Raw genomic sequence first — 15,289 nt, forward strand, 5'->3', positions numbered from 1 at the left:
ACTTTTTGTTTTCTGCTTCCATTTCCCATAAAACGTGATCTAATTTCTCTCAGTGTGCTCATTTTCGCGAGTGTGGGAGGAGAGATAGAGAGCCCGAGGCTGCCCCGCTCTCGCTCAGCTGGCAATTACCGTTCGTTTAGCATTTCTCTGCCTGCTTATCAATTAATCAGCTTCTAAGCCGCGACGTCGACTGCGCAGCGCGGCAATTGCAGTTTTCACCTTCGCAGTTTTATTGCTAAATCTGCTCATTTTCGGTTGACAAAAATCGGGAAAAACGAAAATGGAAAGCCAAGAGCCGAAAACCCACGAAACACTATAAAAAAAAAGTAAAGAGCACATAAAACCTCCGTATAACGTTGCCATAATTCCGAGTTCAATTGTGTGAGTGCAGTGCGGTGTGTTCGCGTGTGGGTGTGCTTTTGCCTTTGCCGATTGCGGCTGTGTGCGTGTGCACATTGCCGATGCTCGTACCGCTTTTCATTCTGTGCCTGACCGCCGCTGGGTTCTGGTTCTCCGTTCTTGGCCCGCCGCTCGGAGGTTCCGTTATAAAAGACGCGTGCCGCTCCAAAAGCCGATGGAGTTCGATTCGAGACCGCAAAGGTTCAGTGTCCTGCCTGGCAGCCTCTAAGAAAAAAAAAAAGTTCAAAAACAAAACAAAGTGTCCCCGCCAAGTGATATAACAAGTGCTTTTTAAAAAATATATATTTTTTGACGAAAGTAAACCGTAACCAAAAAACAGAAATGCATTTCAGCACCCTCTTCTTAATAGGTAATTAATTTATTATTGTCAAATATTACATATCAGCCTCGTGACTCACCGAAAGCCAATCAAAGTTATTTAACTACTCGTGCGTGAATCACCTTACTCCAAAAAACTGACTCAAATCGGAGGCGCTATTAATTGGATTCTTGTACTTATCGCCCCTATACCGTATAGTACTTATCCACATATCCGTATACGTATTCCGATAGCACCGAAAAGGCACGTCTTGATAGCTGATCCCACATTTATCCACATTCTATTCTATTTTTGCCATTTACCTGGCATTTATTCGGATCGTTTTGTGCGGATAAGATGATATAGACAATGCACTAGTGATAACACTTTGGGATCGTAAATTACAGGGCGGCCTTTTGCGCTTATGATTTACAATGGACAGGTTCTCAGGCCAGGGGAAGTGGTGATTGCCATCGGAAGTGGACGGATAGATGGGCTGGAGTATTTTCCGATACATTTAGATCGGGGGGCTGGAATTTGAATTCGAGACACGAGCGGTCAGCCTGTCAATTGGCTTCATCCTGTCGAAGATTCTCATATAGATAATCAAACAAAAAATCTGGGGATAGTTAAGAACCCCAAACAATGATTCACCCTTACAAAGAAGCCATAAAGTTGGAGTTATGTTCTCTATGTAACACCGTAAAACTGGGGGATTTTCGCCATATCTCATTAAGAAACCCCGACACACAATTCGGGGCCTATCTCAAATCTAAGCCAACGCCGTCACATCAGTACTCCAAAGCACTTCACAGAACTTTGGACATGGATCACGCGCCCGAACTGATATATCTGAACAAAAAAGACAACCTATTGCCGTCTTGTTTGACTTTGTGCGGGCATGGGCATTCGGAAAATACCCACTTAATTCGCCTAATACTGCCACAGATACAGTTACAGACGACTCATCATTGCGGGCAGACTGAGTGATAAGGTCAGCAGAAGCTAAGTATTTGGTCACGCTGGGGAGCTGGCGACTTATGGGTGGGAAAACTGCTGACCTAATCGAGATAATCGAAAGTATACCCACTTTATGTGACCAAGATGGGGCTCAAGAAATCAGCGATAACCGATTAGATGCCTGCTGATAAGGGGAAATTCCAAGTGGTGGGATTGGGGGGAAATGCATATTAAACGATTAATTGGCAATTAACTCGAACGGGTTTATGGAACCCTTCGAGATTCGATTAAGCCTAATCACAAGGCGCCATTTCTTATCGCCTTTGCTTACTTGTCAGGTAGTCACTCCCCGATTAGCTGCGATTTCTGGCTGAGATATATTGTGTACATAGAGCCAGGTGATTAAAAGTATATAAAAGTTAAGCCAAATCCGTTAACATATGTGTGTAAAAATCTACCTAATTTCTTTTGTGTTTAAATTCTTGGCAACACTATCAGCAAAGTGATACAATTATTTGTGTCCAAGATAAGACGAATGCCAATATAGAGATTTTTTTTTCTTTTTTTAAATGCTGTGCTTGTAGAAATCAGTTATCAACATCCGATTATTCTGTCGTTAATAAACCATTTTAGATTTAATGTTATTTTTTATAAATTGCTAGACTCTGTTTCTAGGGATGAGAATATCTCTTAAAAAATTATTCATTGCTAGAATTTTAAAAAGCTTTAAAAAAATTTAATTGTGCGTCAAATTGTATTTTAACATATTATTTATTTAGTAAAAATTTCCGGGCTCGACCATGCATCATTTTATTTTTGGTTATTCATTAAGACTTGGAAGTCTATGACACCATACATATTTTTCTACATTTTTTTTTTTATTTGCAACAACAACAATATTATATAATTGTGGAATACAAATAAAAAATAAAGTATATAGTAGGTACTACGTAATGTGTACACTGTTTTAAATATTTACTTTTACTTTACAACAGATTTAACTAATTTCTGGTAGAACAGAGTTCCAATTGATTGGTTATTTTCAGATAGCTGCGGAACAAGCAATTGTTGGATAGTACACACCCTCTTTACAAAGCCTGCATTCATCACCAAACCTTCGGATGCACTAGAGCGATTATTTGTATTTGCTTTGGGCTCCCTTTGTTGTCGGGCGAAAGTGAAATTGCATTCCGCAGTTCACTTACATGATAGCCAATACCGACTTCCTATTTATATACAGAGTCATCTGCCGTTGAGTTGACTTCTGGGCACACAAAAGGCCCTCTGCTATCTGCCCTCCTTACCACTATCTGCTCGGCTTGTTTTCCACGCGTTTATCAACATCCATTCCTCGGTCTTCCTCTTGCAATGCGAATCCAAAGTCCATTTAGTCGATTGGCTTACGATGGAAAGTTTTAAGCCAACTCCCCCCACAAATCGATTAGCAATGCAGCCACGAACCCCTAAAGTAATTCTCATCAAAGGTTTATGGCAATCATACCAGACAAACGTCACAATGTCTGGGCAATTAAGAAAAAACCAAAGTCTGAGTGTTTGGCTGATTATGCCAGCTGAAAGAATTATGTTCCCGTTCGGCAGATTAGATTAATTCTTTAGGGAGGTCGTCTTCCACACGCTTTTCTCATAAAGAATTCAGACTTATGACGACACTCTGTAATATTATAGGTTATCTATTTCTCATTCGTACTCTCTTAAAACGGAAGTTTGTTCAATCATAAAATAATTAATTATCTTCTTGTTTATTTTATTGCCCTTCAATAGATACATTTCGTCTTTATCTTGAATTTTGATTTATTGCACATTTATTTAGACAACCGATAACGTCAATCAATCTTAATGGTTGCATTCACATGACCTGCGGTGTATTTATTGGACATCGCAGCTTATCACAGGCTTTACGAGCTACCCAATCTTAAGACAATAGGACATTAAATCGCGTGCACTCCCGAAATCGGTTATCGGTGGGAGATATCTTTGATTATGACGCCCAGTAAAATGTAAATAAAATTTGGCCTGGAAAATCACCGAGTGCTCTATTAATTTCGGGGGGATCTCGATACCGCAGTGATTTGACAAAAACCCCAAGGTACCAAACGACAGACGGGTCTTTATCGCCTAGTGCTGAGCTAGCGAAATTGTTTCGATTCTTTTCTGTTGACAAGGCTAAAATGATTTAATAAACAGCAGTTGCGACAAGCTGTCGTTCCAATGCCAGAACATCGCAGCGAAGAATTTCCATTTCGATTCTCAAGAGCAGGAGAATATAAAAAACATATGTATTTTCACGGGTTGAGTGCATTTTCCACTCGCAATTGCAGCTGTTTATTTTGCGCGATTTTTCACATGATTATCCCCCCATTTACTCCGCTCGTTTTGCAATTACAGTTTTGTTAACTTTTACACCCCGGGGCCTCAAATTAGAGAACATTTCCCATTATCAGATATCAAAGCTTTGAACACTCAAATTTAATTGTGCGTCGTTTGCATGTGCAAATTTAATTGCATTTTAAATGGCTGCCCGACATTTGTGGCATGTTCGGTGAAAAAGTATTTAGTTGCAGGGTTTCGAGATCAAGTGATTCCTTGCGATTTGGCATCTGACGGAAATTTCATTACCCAATCGCCAATACGTATATGTACCTCAAAACACTCACGTTCCAGCCATTAAGTCTTGTGATCGCTTCTTAATTAAAAGAAATATCTTTATGGCTTTTGATACGCCACTAGTTCAATACAAATCAATACAATTTAGCTACAAATTCAAATAGAATCCCCTACTTGCCTAGAAAATATTAAAAAATCATTACAAAAAATGAAATATTATTTTTAATCAAGCAGTGCCATAACTCAGAGATCTTTCCCCCGAATAATTGCGTCACAGGGCGACCGAAGACTATACTAAGAAAACCTCAGCTGATGAGCTCGCCGCCCGGCAAAAAGTATATTAAAGCGATTATATACAACCTATAGTATTCATACTTGGGTATATTTAGTACTCTATTTTCGCAGCTGCGGTCGTCATTTGTCTTTTTGCAGAAAAAAATGCCAACTTGCAAAAATGCCAAGCGGCAAGCATAAATACTCAAAAAAAGATTAAAGACAGAGCATAAATTATCACACTTGTTGCCGGCCGTTTTATTAACCCATTAATGTTGAATATGGCTTAATAAACACGCTCATTTGATCACAGATCACCCGGATGGCGAGTTATGTTGATGGGTCGGTGGTTTTTAAATACCCATAATGGATCGTAAAATCTAAAAAAGCGCACGCATTAAATTTAGTTGATATTTTGATGTGCAGATGTCAAAATGCTTTTAGCACAGCCAAACTGAACTGGAGGAGAAAGTCAAGAAAATATGCGACCAATTTGCAGGTTAATGAAACATTTATGTATTTTCAGTCTGCAGAATCGCTGGCAATTATACAGAGGAATATATGTGATTGAAATCATAAATTTCAGGGCTATTTTTAGCCGAGTCAAGTGCAAGGTGCCGGTTTTTCACTTGAGGCGGCTGCCAAACATGTGTGTAGATTGACCCTCTGCCAGTCCCATTGCTTTTATGGCCCATCAAGAGGTGCAGTTCTTAATGAGCTTGTTTTGCTTTTATTCTGCTGGCACGGTCAAGTTGAAGTTTATTTAAATCGTTCCCATTTCGCGGTCCCACACGGCGGCTACTTGATACTCACCTGTCACCCGTTCCTTCCTCTCTTTGCAGTCTGCTGCTCTGTGGCCCTCAGCTGGGCCAACGAATGGGGCTACCCGGACTTGGACAACAATCAGGATGAGCGTAAGTAAAGCCAATCGAGTTTATTTGCTAAAATTAGTTAATCAACGCCACGGCGATGCGATGTTTGTAGCTCTGTATTGTCAAGTGTTTTGCATACCAGAGCGATCCAAATGTGCTCGGATATATCTATCTGTGTGCACGCTTTCGGCTCGAGCTTGGCTCAATTGGGCCAAATTGTTGTGTATGCAAATTGAACATGAATAATGATAAATTCGGACCGCTACTTGGGCACATTTCTGCGGAAACTGAACTTCTGACTAGAGTTTTTAATTGAGAAAAGAGCCTTCAATTACTTCAATTTTGATTTATGACCATTTAATTTCAAATAAAAATTTTGCTTGTGCAGAAATTCGCAATAATGAAAATCAATTATAAATATTGGAGTTTAAATTGGCCTAACCAGTGTTAAATTGTATAAAGTTGGATTGATGGGCATTTAATTTAAAATAGAAATTCAGCTTGTGCCAAATATTAGAGATTTTAATTGAAAAAAAAATGTTCTATGCATCAGAATTTAAATTCAAATTAAATAAAAATACTATTTTGACTTTGATGGATGATCTTTATATTCCACAGCCTTTCCAAAATGGGGCGGTCTTTGCGATAGTGGCAAGAAGCAAAGCCCCATCAATCTGCATGTCAAGGGGTCTCTGAAGGGCGAGTTTGATCCTCTGAAGTTCGAGAACTACGATGAGCATCAGAAAAATCTGCTAATGGTCAACAATGGACATTCAAGTGAGTTGTAATAAATTCCAGAAATACCAAAATAATTATTATTATCTTTTGCCGTACAGTTCAACTTTCTGGCTTCGATCACGAACTGACCTTGAGTGGTGGCGCCCTGCTAAATGACTTCGTGGTGGAGCAGATCCACATGCATTGGTGGTCGGAGCACACGATCAACGACATCCGGTATCCGCTGGAAGTGCACATCGTGCACCGGAATACCATCTACCCCAACATGACCATGGCCGCGAACTTCAAAGATGGCATTGTGGTCATCGGAGTGCTGTACCATGTGTCCAATACGCCCAACGAGGCCATCGGCAGCATTATCAAGAGTCTGGGTGCCGTGAAGAGCTACGATAGCATGAACAAGCCTGCCCTGGTGGCAGACTCCCTGGCCGTCGATGATCTGGTGCCCAGTGTGGAGAGCTACTTCACGTATGCTGGCTCCCTGACGACGCCCACCTGCGCCGAGGCCGTCACCTGGATTGTGCTCACCCAGACCTTCCCGGTGACCCTGGACCAGGTCAACGAGTTCAAGGAGATCGAGTACGAGGAGGGCAAGCAGTTGCACAACAACTTCAGGGAGCTGCAGAGCGAGAACAACCGAGCAGTCGTCCTGGTCGAGCAGCCCGAGGATCGATCGGGAGCAGCTGGACTCACGGCCTCCGTATCCCTGACCCTAATGACCCTAATGCTGGCGGGCCAGAAGTACCTGCTGTAGATTTAAGATGGACATCGCAGAGAGAGCAGCCAATGACATACTCGTACCAAAGAATCAATCGTTACAATACAACGAATTTGTTTATATAACTATAACTATATCATAACAATCAAACAAACAACCGGCGACACAGGAGAGCAACGTCAGACCAGACAATTTATACTCATTAATTGTAATGCAGAACAAAACAAGAACAACAATTCAGCTAGTCAGTTTGTCTAAAGTTCATTAAGTGCAAAGATCACAGATAAATAAATGAAACATTTTACAAGCAATCGGATGGATTCCTGTTATTCTGGGCAAACGGGGCGTATGCGCAACTTGAAAGTGACCGCCTATTTCCGTTTAAAGTTCGAACTGACCAATATCGGTGGTTTATGGGGGTGTATTCTAAAAATAGATGGTGAACCATTCTTGTGCATATTTTATCACAAGACCCCAGGTTGGCATAAGCACTTTTAGGGCTCTTGGTCAGTGTGATTCCTTGAATATGGGGACCCCATAAACCCCATAAACCAGGAATAAAGTATTTATCACCGAATAGTATTCAGAAATCACTGATAACTGCCAGCGTCAACTGACCAATTGCGCTGCCTGATAACGCTAATTGATATTGGATGGACTCTAAATAAATCAACTACAATAACAGCGGGCCATGCAATTTGATTTCGCTTATTGCTGGCCACACTTAATCATCGTTGTTCGTTGCGAAATGACACTTTGGGCTAACTGCGATTGAAACTGAAGCGTGTGTCCGGTGGTTTATGATATTGATGGCACAGCTAATTATACACACAAGTTGGACAATATCTTATCTGTGGGAGTGACAAGCACCGAGTAGAGTCCTAGAATAATCTAGAGTCCAATAAGCCGATTGTTAACTTAAAATACAATTAAAGCTTACCGTTAAGCTAAGTTCGGACACTCAAAATACCTGAGTAAAGGGTTAACTGATATGATATTTCATTGAATGGTCTATTCGAAATTGCCCAAACTTATCTTAAAAAGTAATCCATTAAAACATGAATACATTAAATTAAGGGTTAGGTAAATAAAAAACCATGGTTGGAAGATTTTTCGTTAAATTTGTTAATTTATTTCTTGAAGAAAATTTTGAAAATGTTTTATAAAATGTTTAAGACCGAAAAAGTTGCCTACTTATAAGCTGACATAATTTTGACATAATTGGTATAGTTTTGGGGATATGTAGAAAAGTTGTGTAAAAAAATTGGTGTAAAGATTTCAGTAACAAATTTCGTTTTTTTTAGGATAAAAAATTAGTAAGATATGTATAAAAATTATTTAAAAATTCATTTCTTCAAGGCATATTCCTGAGGTATTTTTTTTTTATTAACACTTTATATTTATGTATATAGTTAACAGTGTTTCTACAATTTTAAAGCTTTTGTCACTTGAGGATCTTTTATTACAACTATTTTATTGATCCAGTATTGTCTTCGCCTTCTTTCTCTAGTTTAATACCTGATGGTAATGGAATATTTTTGGATAAAAGTGCATACTCCACATCCATATGCCTGATAAATGGAGCGGCCAGCATTTTGGCAGCTAATTCTGCGTCCTCATCATCCAAGGCTTGCAGAAGTGTTTGCAGTGTTTTAACCTCTTGGGGATCACAACGGTTTCCCCATTTTTTGAATGACTTTTTGGCATCTACGAAGTCCTCGAGGGCTAATTGCACCAGTACCAAAGCAACGACCAAACGTCCAACTTGTCCGTACGATTTCGTTTGTAAATTAAGGCTTATCTCCTTTTTGAGAGCTTTGCTGGCTTCTTCGAATTTCTTTAGTTTGACCAAAATCCTGGAGACTTTCGACGCGAATTCCGATGCCTGGTGGGTGGAGTCCCCAATCAAGACAACTGCCAGTGCCCGTTTGTAGAACTCCAGTGCCAATTCAGGATGTTTGGATTCCGTCATCTTGGCTGCCTTATCCAAGGCGGCAGCTGCTGCTTCCTGAGATCCGTGCTGCTGATAGAGATTGCAAGCCCTATTGGCATATTCCTCAATTTCGGATAGTGTATCTGTTTCTTTGGCCAGCAGGATAATCTGCTCGCAGGACTTGGCCGCATGAAACCACGACTTGTTGTTCATGTAACAGTCGATGGCCTTCAAAAAACAATCCTTGCTCTTATCCAAGCATTTGGCGTTTCGATATGCAGTTGCAGCCTTGAAATACGTACCAGCCCTGGCATACTCATCCGCGGCACTGTCGACCTGTCCCAGTAAAGCCTCAGCCTCGGCAATCCTCTTGGCATCAGGAGCACTCATTTCCGTTAACTTTTAGCTTTGCGTGCGGAAAAAATCAATTGAAACTTAGTGTGCCCGAATGCGCAAGTGCAGGGAAAACTTAACTAGCCGCTCCTTGATTATGCGGGTATGACACTGCATTAATATGGAAAAATGGTACTATTAAATATCGTATGGTTGATGTTTTTAATTTTATGTATTTATGCGTCAGGCTAGTTAATAGGAAATCAATAAACTTAAAGATTTTGCAATGGAAATTAATTATTTCCAAGATAGCAAAAGTGTTGAAATAAAATATATCGATTTTGTTTTAAAACTTATATCGAAATTAAGTCACTTTTCAAATTTTCCGATTTGTTCGGTATCCCTGGGCTGAAAAAGAAATGTGCAACGTGCTTTGTCATTCTACAAACGTGATTCAAGGAAATAAGTTCTTAATAAGAGCAGCTAAATATTTCATATAATTAAAAAAATCCATCCTGTTGCATCTAGGCGTAACCGTACTATTTCAGATCCTTGTTATTCACTCCGTAAGCAGGTAAATTCCCTTAACGCAGAAAACTGCAAGTCTTGAGCACAATTATTTTACTTATTTCTTAAAACATTCTATACAGACGGTAAATTGCAAGATGAAAGTCTGGAGAGATGCAGGACTTACCTATATCCAGTATTCCAACATTGCGGCCCGCGTGGTGCGTGAGGCCCTCCGTTCGGAGCTTCGTGCCGAGGCCGCCAAGCGAAACATAAGCCATGTCCAGTTTACTCCCTGGAAGAACGGAAAGCCAGTGCCGCGAAAGAAGGAGGAACCCCAATCATAAATGCTTATGTGGCCACATGGCAAATTTCATTCCATATCTTCGAAATCTTCCACAAAACCGAAACAAAAATTTAAATCACTCTAAAACCACTCCATCTTACATCATCTATCTGTCAATCTATAGAAATCTCTTACCATTCAAGATTTCTAAGATTATGCAGGACCAGAAAATCCACGCATTTCTTTCATTCTAAAGTACAACACAGTTCTGTATAAATATCATTTAAATAATAATATACACAACATTGAGCATACATTCTACACACGCGTATTAAATACATAGATTGTGACTGCTTAATTTAGACTAAGACACTAAATAGGAGAATCTAAGAAAACAGTCAGTTCTGAAGCACCAGCCAAGGCAGCAGGATGATGCATAAGGACCAGGATACGGTGGCCTTTGCTCCACTCCTCAGATTGGTGTAGCTGTCCACGATGTGAATCTTCCAGCCCATATTACCGTGGGTAAAGGAGTTGTAGTACACGGTATCCGGCCAAGTGATATTCGGTGTGATTTCCAACAGAGCCGGTGCCTCATCCACACACTCGGTGATCAGCGATCGGTTGAACTTCTTGAAAGTGGGGAAGTTATCATCCAGACGACGATCGTAGCTAGGAGGATATCTGGACAAGCACAGCGGACCAGCAGCCGTGGGCTTGGGCCTGCCCCTTCTGGTGAACTCCACGCCAGCCAAAACACGAATCTCACTTTGTTTGGCATCCGACAAACGATCGTAGCCGCCCTGAGGATCATCGGTGATGACCAACGGATGGTAGTGCTCGGGGGAGTGGGGGTTATTACCACCCCTGACCTTGAAAGTGTAGGTCAGACCACGTTTTAGGTAGAGCTCTGGGATCATATAGCCATTGATGTACCAGGCCAGGCCACTGGAAACATGACCAGTCAGTCCCTGATAGCCACGAAGGCCTCCAGAGGGTCCCAAATAGGCATTGAAGGTGCGCACAGTTCTAAAAAGTAAAACATGAGTTATATTTATATTTCTTCTGTTATAGGGACATGATCCTTACGCATCTGTGATTCTGGTTCGCTCCCACAACTGCGGTGGCGGAGTCTCCATTTTCTTGGTGAATGCAAAGCAATCGTTGACCGGTTCCGTGGTGTTAAAATCTATTACGATATCGCTCTTGGGATAGTAAGTGTGAAAGGCGGGCTCGTTGTTGGAATCCAACTGGCCAAAGGCCCAAACCACGTAGTTGCTGCGATCTAGAAATATCTCTTTATCACCACTATCAGCTGAAATGAGGAAAACCATTAGGAAAATTAATATTAAAATATAACATATTACATACATGAAATAAGGGTCCGCCTGAAACTAATCGTATTGATGCCATCCTTGCGGCTATATGTATTCAACTGGAAGCTATCCAATCCACCGACCACATCGTCCCGGCAAACTCCTTTGTTTTGACCCAAGACCTGAACGCAAGGCGCCAGCGAAGTGATGTTGTAGTCCACGGTGTAGCCTCTGATTTCGTCTATGTAGGCCACCACCACATCAGAGCCAATCATCTGACTGGACACATCCGAACCGGATATGCCGAAGGACATGTAATCGTTGGCAGCCACCTGGCCGGATAGTTGAAATGTGATCTGCGGCCCGAAAACCTCCCAGGACACTTGCAAATCCTTGTGCAGCTGCCTGCAATTGGGCAGTGAGAATATATAGGGGGTAACTTTCACCAGGGAGGGTGGAACATTCAATCCATCGTTGATCAGGACATGGCCGTAGTTCTCATTATCGGCCACATCGTAAACACTAATCCAATCGATGTCAAAGATGGTCTTATCACCCGGCAGCTCCAGTTCAATAGTCTCCTTGTTGTATTTCCTAATCGGATCGAGGCTGTAAAATAGATTAATTATTAGATCCTATGATTCTCTCTAATTACTTACTATCCCCGCTCATCGGGCAGCTTGCTTCCTCGACTTGAAGGCTGTGCGCCCACTCCCGTCCAGAAAAAGGTGCGCTTGCCACGCCCGTCGTAGGTAAAGTCCTTGATGCGAATGGTCTTCGAGTCCAGGATCTCGATGCTGCTGCTGCTCACATTGTGGCTGCGCTTGGAGAAGGTTCCGCCCAACTGGGCCATCGGTGGTTCGAATTCCTCGGGAATATAGACATCCCCAAAGTTGTTCTGACTGCTCAGGTCGTAGACCGCCAGCCATTTGATTTCCGTTATCTTTTTTCGATCCGGCAGAGACAGTGTGAAGTCCTTGTTGTGATAGCGATCCAGGATGTTAGTTCTACGATATAAATAAATTATAATTTGTTATATTTTCAACTGCGTTTCAATCTTTTGTTAATTATTTTACTAATTCTTTTTGCCACTGAGTAAAATTATACAAAGAATTTTGTTTGAATTTTTAAATGTATTTTATTATATTAATCTGATCAAATGTAAACATATTTTTTTTAATAATTGATAACCAATTTACTTACTTGCCAAATTCATCGGGCACAATAAATCCCTGAGGACCAGGACGATTGCTGGCGCCCGACCAAAAGAACGTATCCGCCCCGTTGCCGTCATAGTTGAAGCCCACAATCAAGAAGGTGTACTCATTTACGGCGTACACATCGCCGGACACCTGATGATGGTACGAGTTGAGTTTTCCCAGGTATTTTCCGCGATACGGCCCTTCCTCCTCCTCTTCGCCCTGGGCCACTAATTAGATAATAATTTGTTAAGAACTCTATTAACCGGTAATATTAAAAAAAAAAACAAAAGAAAACAAATGGCAAAACGAAAGACTGTGACAACAAACTCGTTTTGAATTTTTCGCTCTGACTAATAGGCCAACAATTTGGGCTTCTGATTTACTGCCACTGGGCCAGGTGGCGCCGCCTGGCGGGCGCTCTGCGAGACAGATCCAAGACTAGACCAGTTTCTCTAGTTTTACACGAAAGTGAATTTGTTTTCGCCCCGTCTCGATCGTAACGCCAATGAAAATTTCTCTTTCTTTCGCAGTTTGCCTTGTTTTGCTTGTTTCTTTTTTAAGATTGCATTTTAATAGGTTTTTCAAACTCACGGGCGGCGGGCAAAAGCAGGAAAAGCGTTACAACAACCAGCAATAATTGCCGCTGCAATCGCAGACAAAGAACATTGCTGCCGCCTCCTTTGTTTTTGTTGCTCAATGTCATTGTATCTCTTTCTCTTTTGGCCCGGTCTTGTTTCCTCCACTCCCACTTCCTAAGCCACGTTTGATTTTTTTCAATACTTGAATCGATATTATCTTGCCCGCTTATTCACGCAGCAGCATTTTGCATTTTGGGGTTTTCACTGGTCTTGTGCGTCACTGAACCTCCTGCGGTTTCCAAATATATATGTAAAATATTTTTAATTGAGAGCCAAGTGAATTATTTTTAATTTTTTCTTGCTTTTGCTTAAGGTCGTTTCGTCACTTGCATGCGTTTTCGCTGTTATTGTTGTTGTATTCACTTGGCCAAAACAGGTTTAGGCAGCAGTTCCGGCGTTTTTTTTTTATATATTTTACTTTTTCCGTGGCTCTCGCTTGAAGCCGAAATCAAAAACGAACCGCACTGTCCAACCGATCGGAGTAAACTGAGACTTTAAGCCGCCGTTATTTCGGCGTAGGTTTCTTTCGGAGTTCCAACGTCTTGGCCATGTTAAGTGAGCACTGCTCTCCGCCTCTCTTTATGGCCGTGCGCATGCGTGATTGGCATTGAAATGGCCAAGAGTTCCCATAACGGTACTCCCTGCATTCGAACTATGCGAGGTGTGCTTCAGAGCTTCGAAAAATAACAAAAAAAATAATACTAAATTTGTTTTAAAATTTAAAAAAAAAATATTTCCCCACCTTGTATCCCTACTAAAACACATTTGAATTATTTCTCTCAATTTTCTTGCTTGCAAAACTAAACTTTATCCTTAAGTTTGCTTTTATTAGATCTTTATTTTGAATAGCAATTCAATTAATGTTTTTAAAACTAATCAATTGCAATTTGTTGTCTGTTTGCATTTCCATTTGAACAGCAATTGCAACAGTTTCTCTACTCGACTGCTTTGGATTTTATTTCATTTAATGAATAATGTTTTGAAGTTTTAAGTTCTCTCTTTTGTGGTTGCGATTTTATTTACAAAAAGGCATGTCAAAGATTAATGAATAAATATGTGCGTTGCAAACAAAATTGAATAAGAGGGTAAACTGAGAAGAAACTTGCAACCAAAACAGTTATATCGAAAGTCTGGAAAAGTGGTATTTTCACTCAAGGTCTAAACCAATTTTTAATGAATTCTTATTTTCTAAACAATTAAGGTTCTCTTCTATATCTGCTTTTCTGCTGCACTCTTCGTTATCGTATAACTAGTTTATTGAAAATACAATATTATTAATGTATCATTATTCTCATAAGAAGCACAATTTATGTTGTTTTAGTTTTTATTTCATCATTTTATGCGTTTACATTTCAGTGTTTTGAACTTGCTGCCATACATTTTCAGAGTTTTTCCGTTTAACATTTTCAGCGCATCGTTTATTTATTTACTTTTACTTTCATTTATGGTTTGTGTTTATATATTTTTTTTGTTTTTTTCTTTTTTGTTAACACTAGACACTAGATAACCTATAAAAATGGTTCAGTTTGTTTATATTTCTTTATGGAAAACATGACAATGGGTAAAAGAAACTTTACAAAACAATAGACGGGCTGGAAAAGTCGTTGACCGATGAAAAAGGGGGCGGGGCCGAGGGGCAGGCAGACTATATGTGAGAATTGGTCTTGGACGCACGCACGCATAGTTGAACTAAAAGTAGCAATACTTAGCTTAAATGTAGCGTATAAAAATAGTGTTTTCTTTTTTTTTCTCATTTTAGATAGATATTAAATTATACGAATTGAGAACACTAAATTGTATTTTAAACTTAGGCTGCGTTTTTTTATGTATATGTATGTATAATTTTTACTGCGATGCATTCGTTATCAATGCATTTATTTCATACTTTTTCCGCGTTTGCCTCTTCTTTGACTTCTGCCTTCTGATCTAGGATTGGATTCTTAGTGATTTAAAGTGTTTAAATGAGCATTTTGAATTGTTTTGACTGAGGCAACTTCCGGCTGTTCGATTGCTGACGTGTTGTTGATGAGATTTAAAATGAGACATAGTCGATCGATGAGCACCGCGTTTCATCGTCTCTTTTTGCATGGAATGAACATTGTCAAACGAATAAACAATCGAAAATTCGTGATTAGTCTATATTTATAAAGAAGAGCAAAAAGGGCGCATA

At 40.2% G+C, this 15,289-nt stretch overlaps 4 protein-coding genes across 5 annotated transcripts; 2 read left to right on the forward strand and 2 right to left on the reverse strand.

Annotated features, from left to right (window-relative positions):
• Positions 1-237: 237 nt before the first annotated feature.
• On the forward strand, positions 238-7,215 carry CAH7 (Carbonic anhydrase 7). The gene is made up of 4 exons (XM_070217673.1): positions 238-769; positions 5,419-5,490; positions 6,067-6,225; positions 6,285-7,215. Exons 1-4 carry the CDS (start codon positions 742-744, stop codon positions 6,938-6,940), a joined length of 915 nt encoding a protein of 304 aa, XP_070073774.1. The 5' UTR covers positions 238-741; the 3' UTR covers positions 6,941-7,215.
• Positions 7,216-8,061: 846 nt separating this feature from the next.
• Positions 8,062-9,545, reverse strand: gammaSnap2 (gamma Soluble NSF attachment protein 2). 2 transcript variants are annotated; one of them, XM_070217283.1, is made up of 2 exons: positions 9,140-9,243; positions 8,062-9,065 (listed from the first exon to the last, which is right to left on the reverse strand). In XM_070217283.1, exons 1-2 carry the CDS (start codon positions 9,212-9,214, stop codon positions 8,373-8,375), a joined length of 768 nt encoding a protein of 255 aa, XP_070073384.1. In that variant the 5' UTR covers positions 9,215-9,243; the 3' UTR covers positions 8,062-8,372. The 2 variants fall into 2 exon arrangements, with proteins under 2 accessions (XP_070073384.1, XP_016996811.2); XM_017141322.3 differs by having other exon boundaries at positions 8,062-9,545.
• A 42-nt stretch (positions 9,546-9,587) lies between these two features.
• ATPsynepsilonL (ATP synthase, epsilon subunit-like) lies at positions 9,588-10,280 on the forward strand. Its single transcript, XM_017141398.3, has 2 exons — positions 9,588-9,744; positions 9,821-10,280. The coding sequence occupies exon 2, from the start codon at positions 9,836-9,838 to the stop codon at positions 10,022-10,024; it is 189 nt and encodes a 62-aa protein (XP_016996887.1). The 5' UTR covers positions 9,588-9,744; positions 9,821-9,835; the 3' UTR covers positions 10,025-10,280.
• Positions 10,203-13,627, reverse strand: knk (protein Skeletor knk). The gene is made up of 6 exons (XM_017141395.3): positions 13,073-13,627; positions 12,483-12,708; positions 11,939-12,286; positions 11,335-11,888; positions 11,053-11,278; positions 10,203-10,992 (listed from the first exon to the last, which is right to left on the reverse strand). Exons 1-6 carry the CDS (start codon positions 13,182-13,184, stop codon positions 10,362-10,364), a joined length of 2,097 nt encoding a protein of 698 aa, XP_016996884.2. The 5' UTR covers positions 13,185-13,627; the 3' UTR covers positions 10,203-10,361.
• Between the last annotated feature and the right edge of the window lie 1,662 nt (positions 13,628-15,289).

Source organism: Drosophila takahashii, chromosome 3R (assembly GCF_030179915.1).
Source record: "Drosophila takahashii strain IR98-3 E-12201 chromosome 3R, DtakHiC1v2, whole genome shotgun sequence".
NCBI lineage: Eukaryota > Metazoa > Arthropoda > Insecta > Diptera > Drosophilidae > Drosophila > Drosophila takahashii.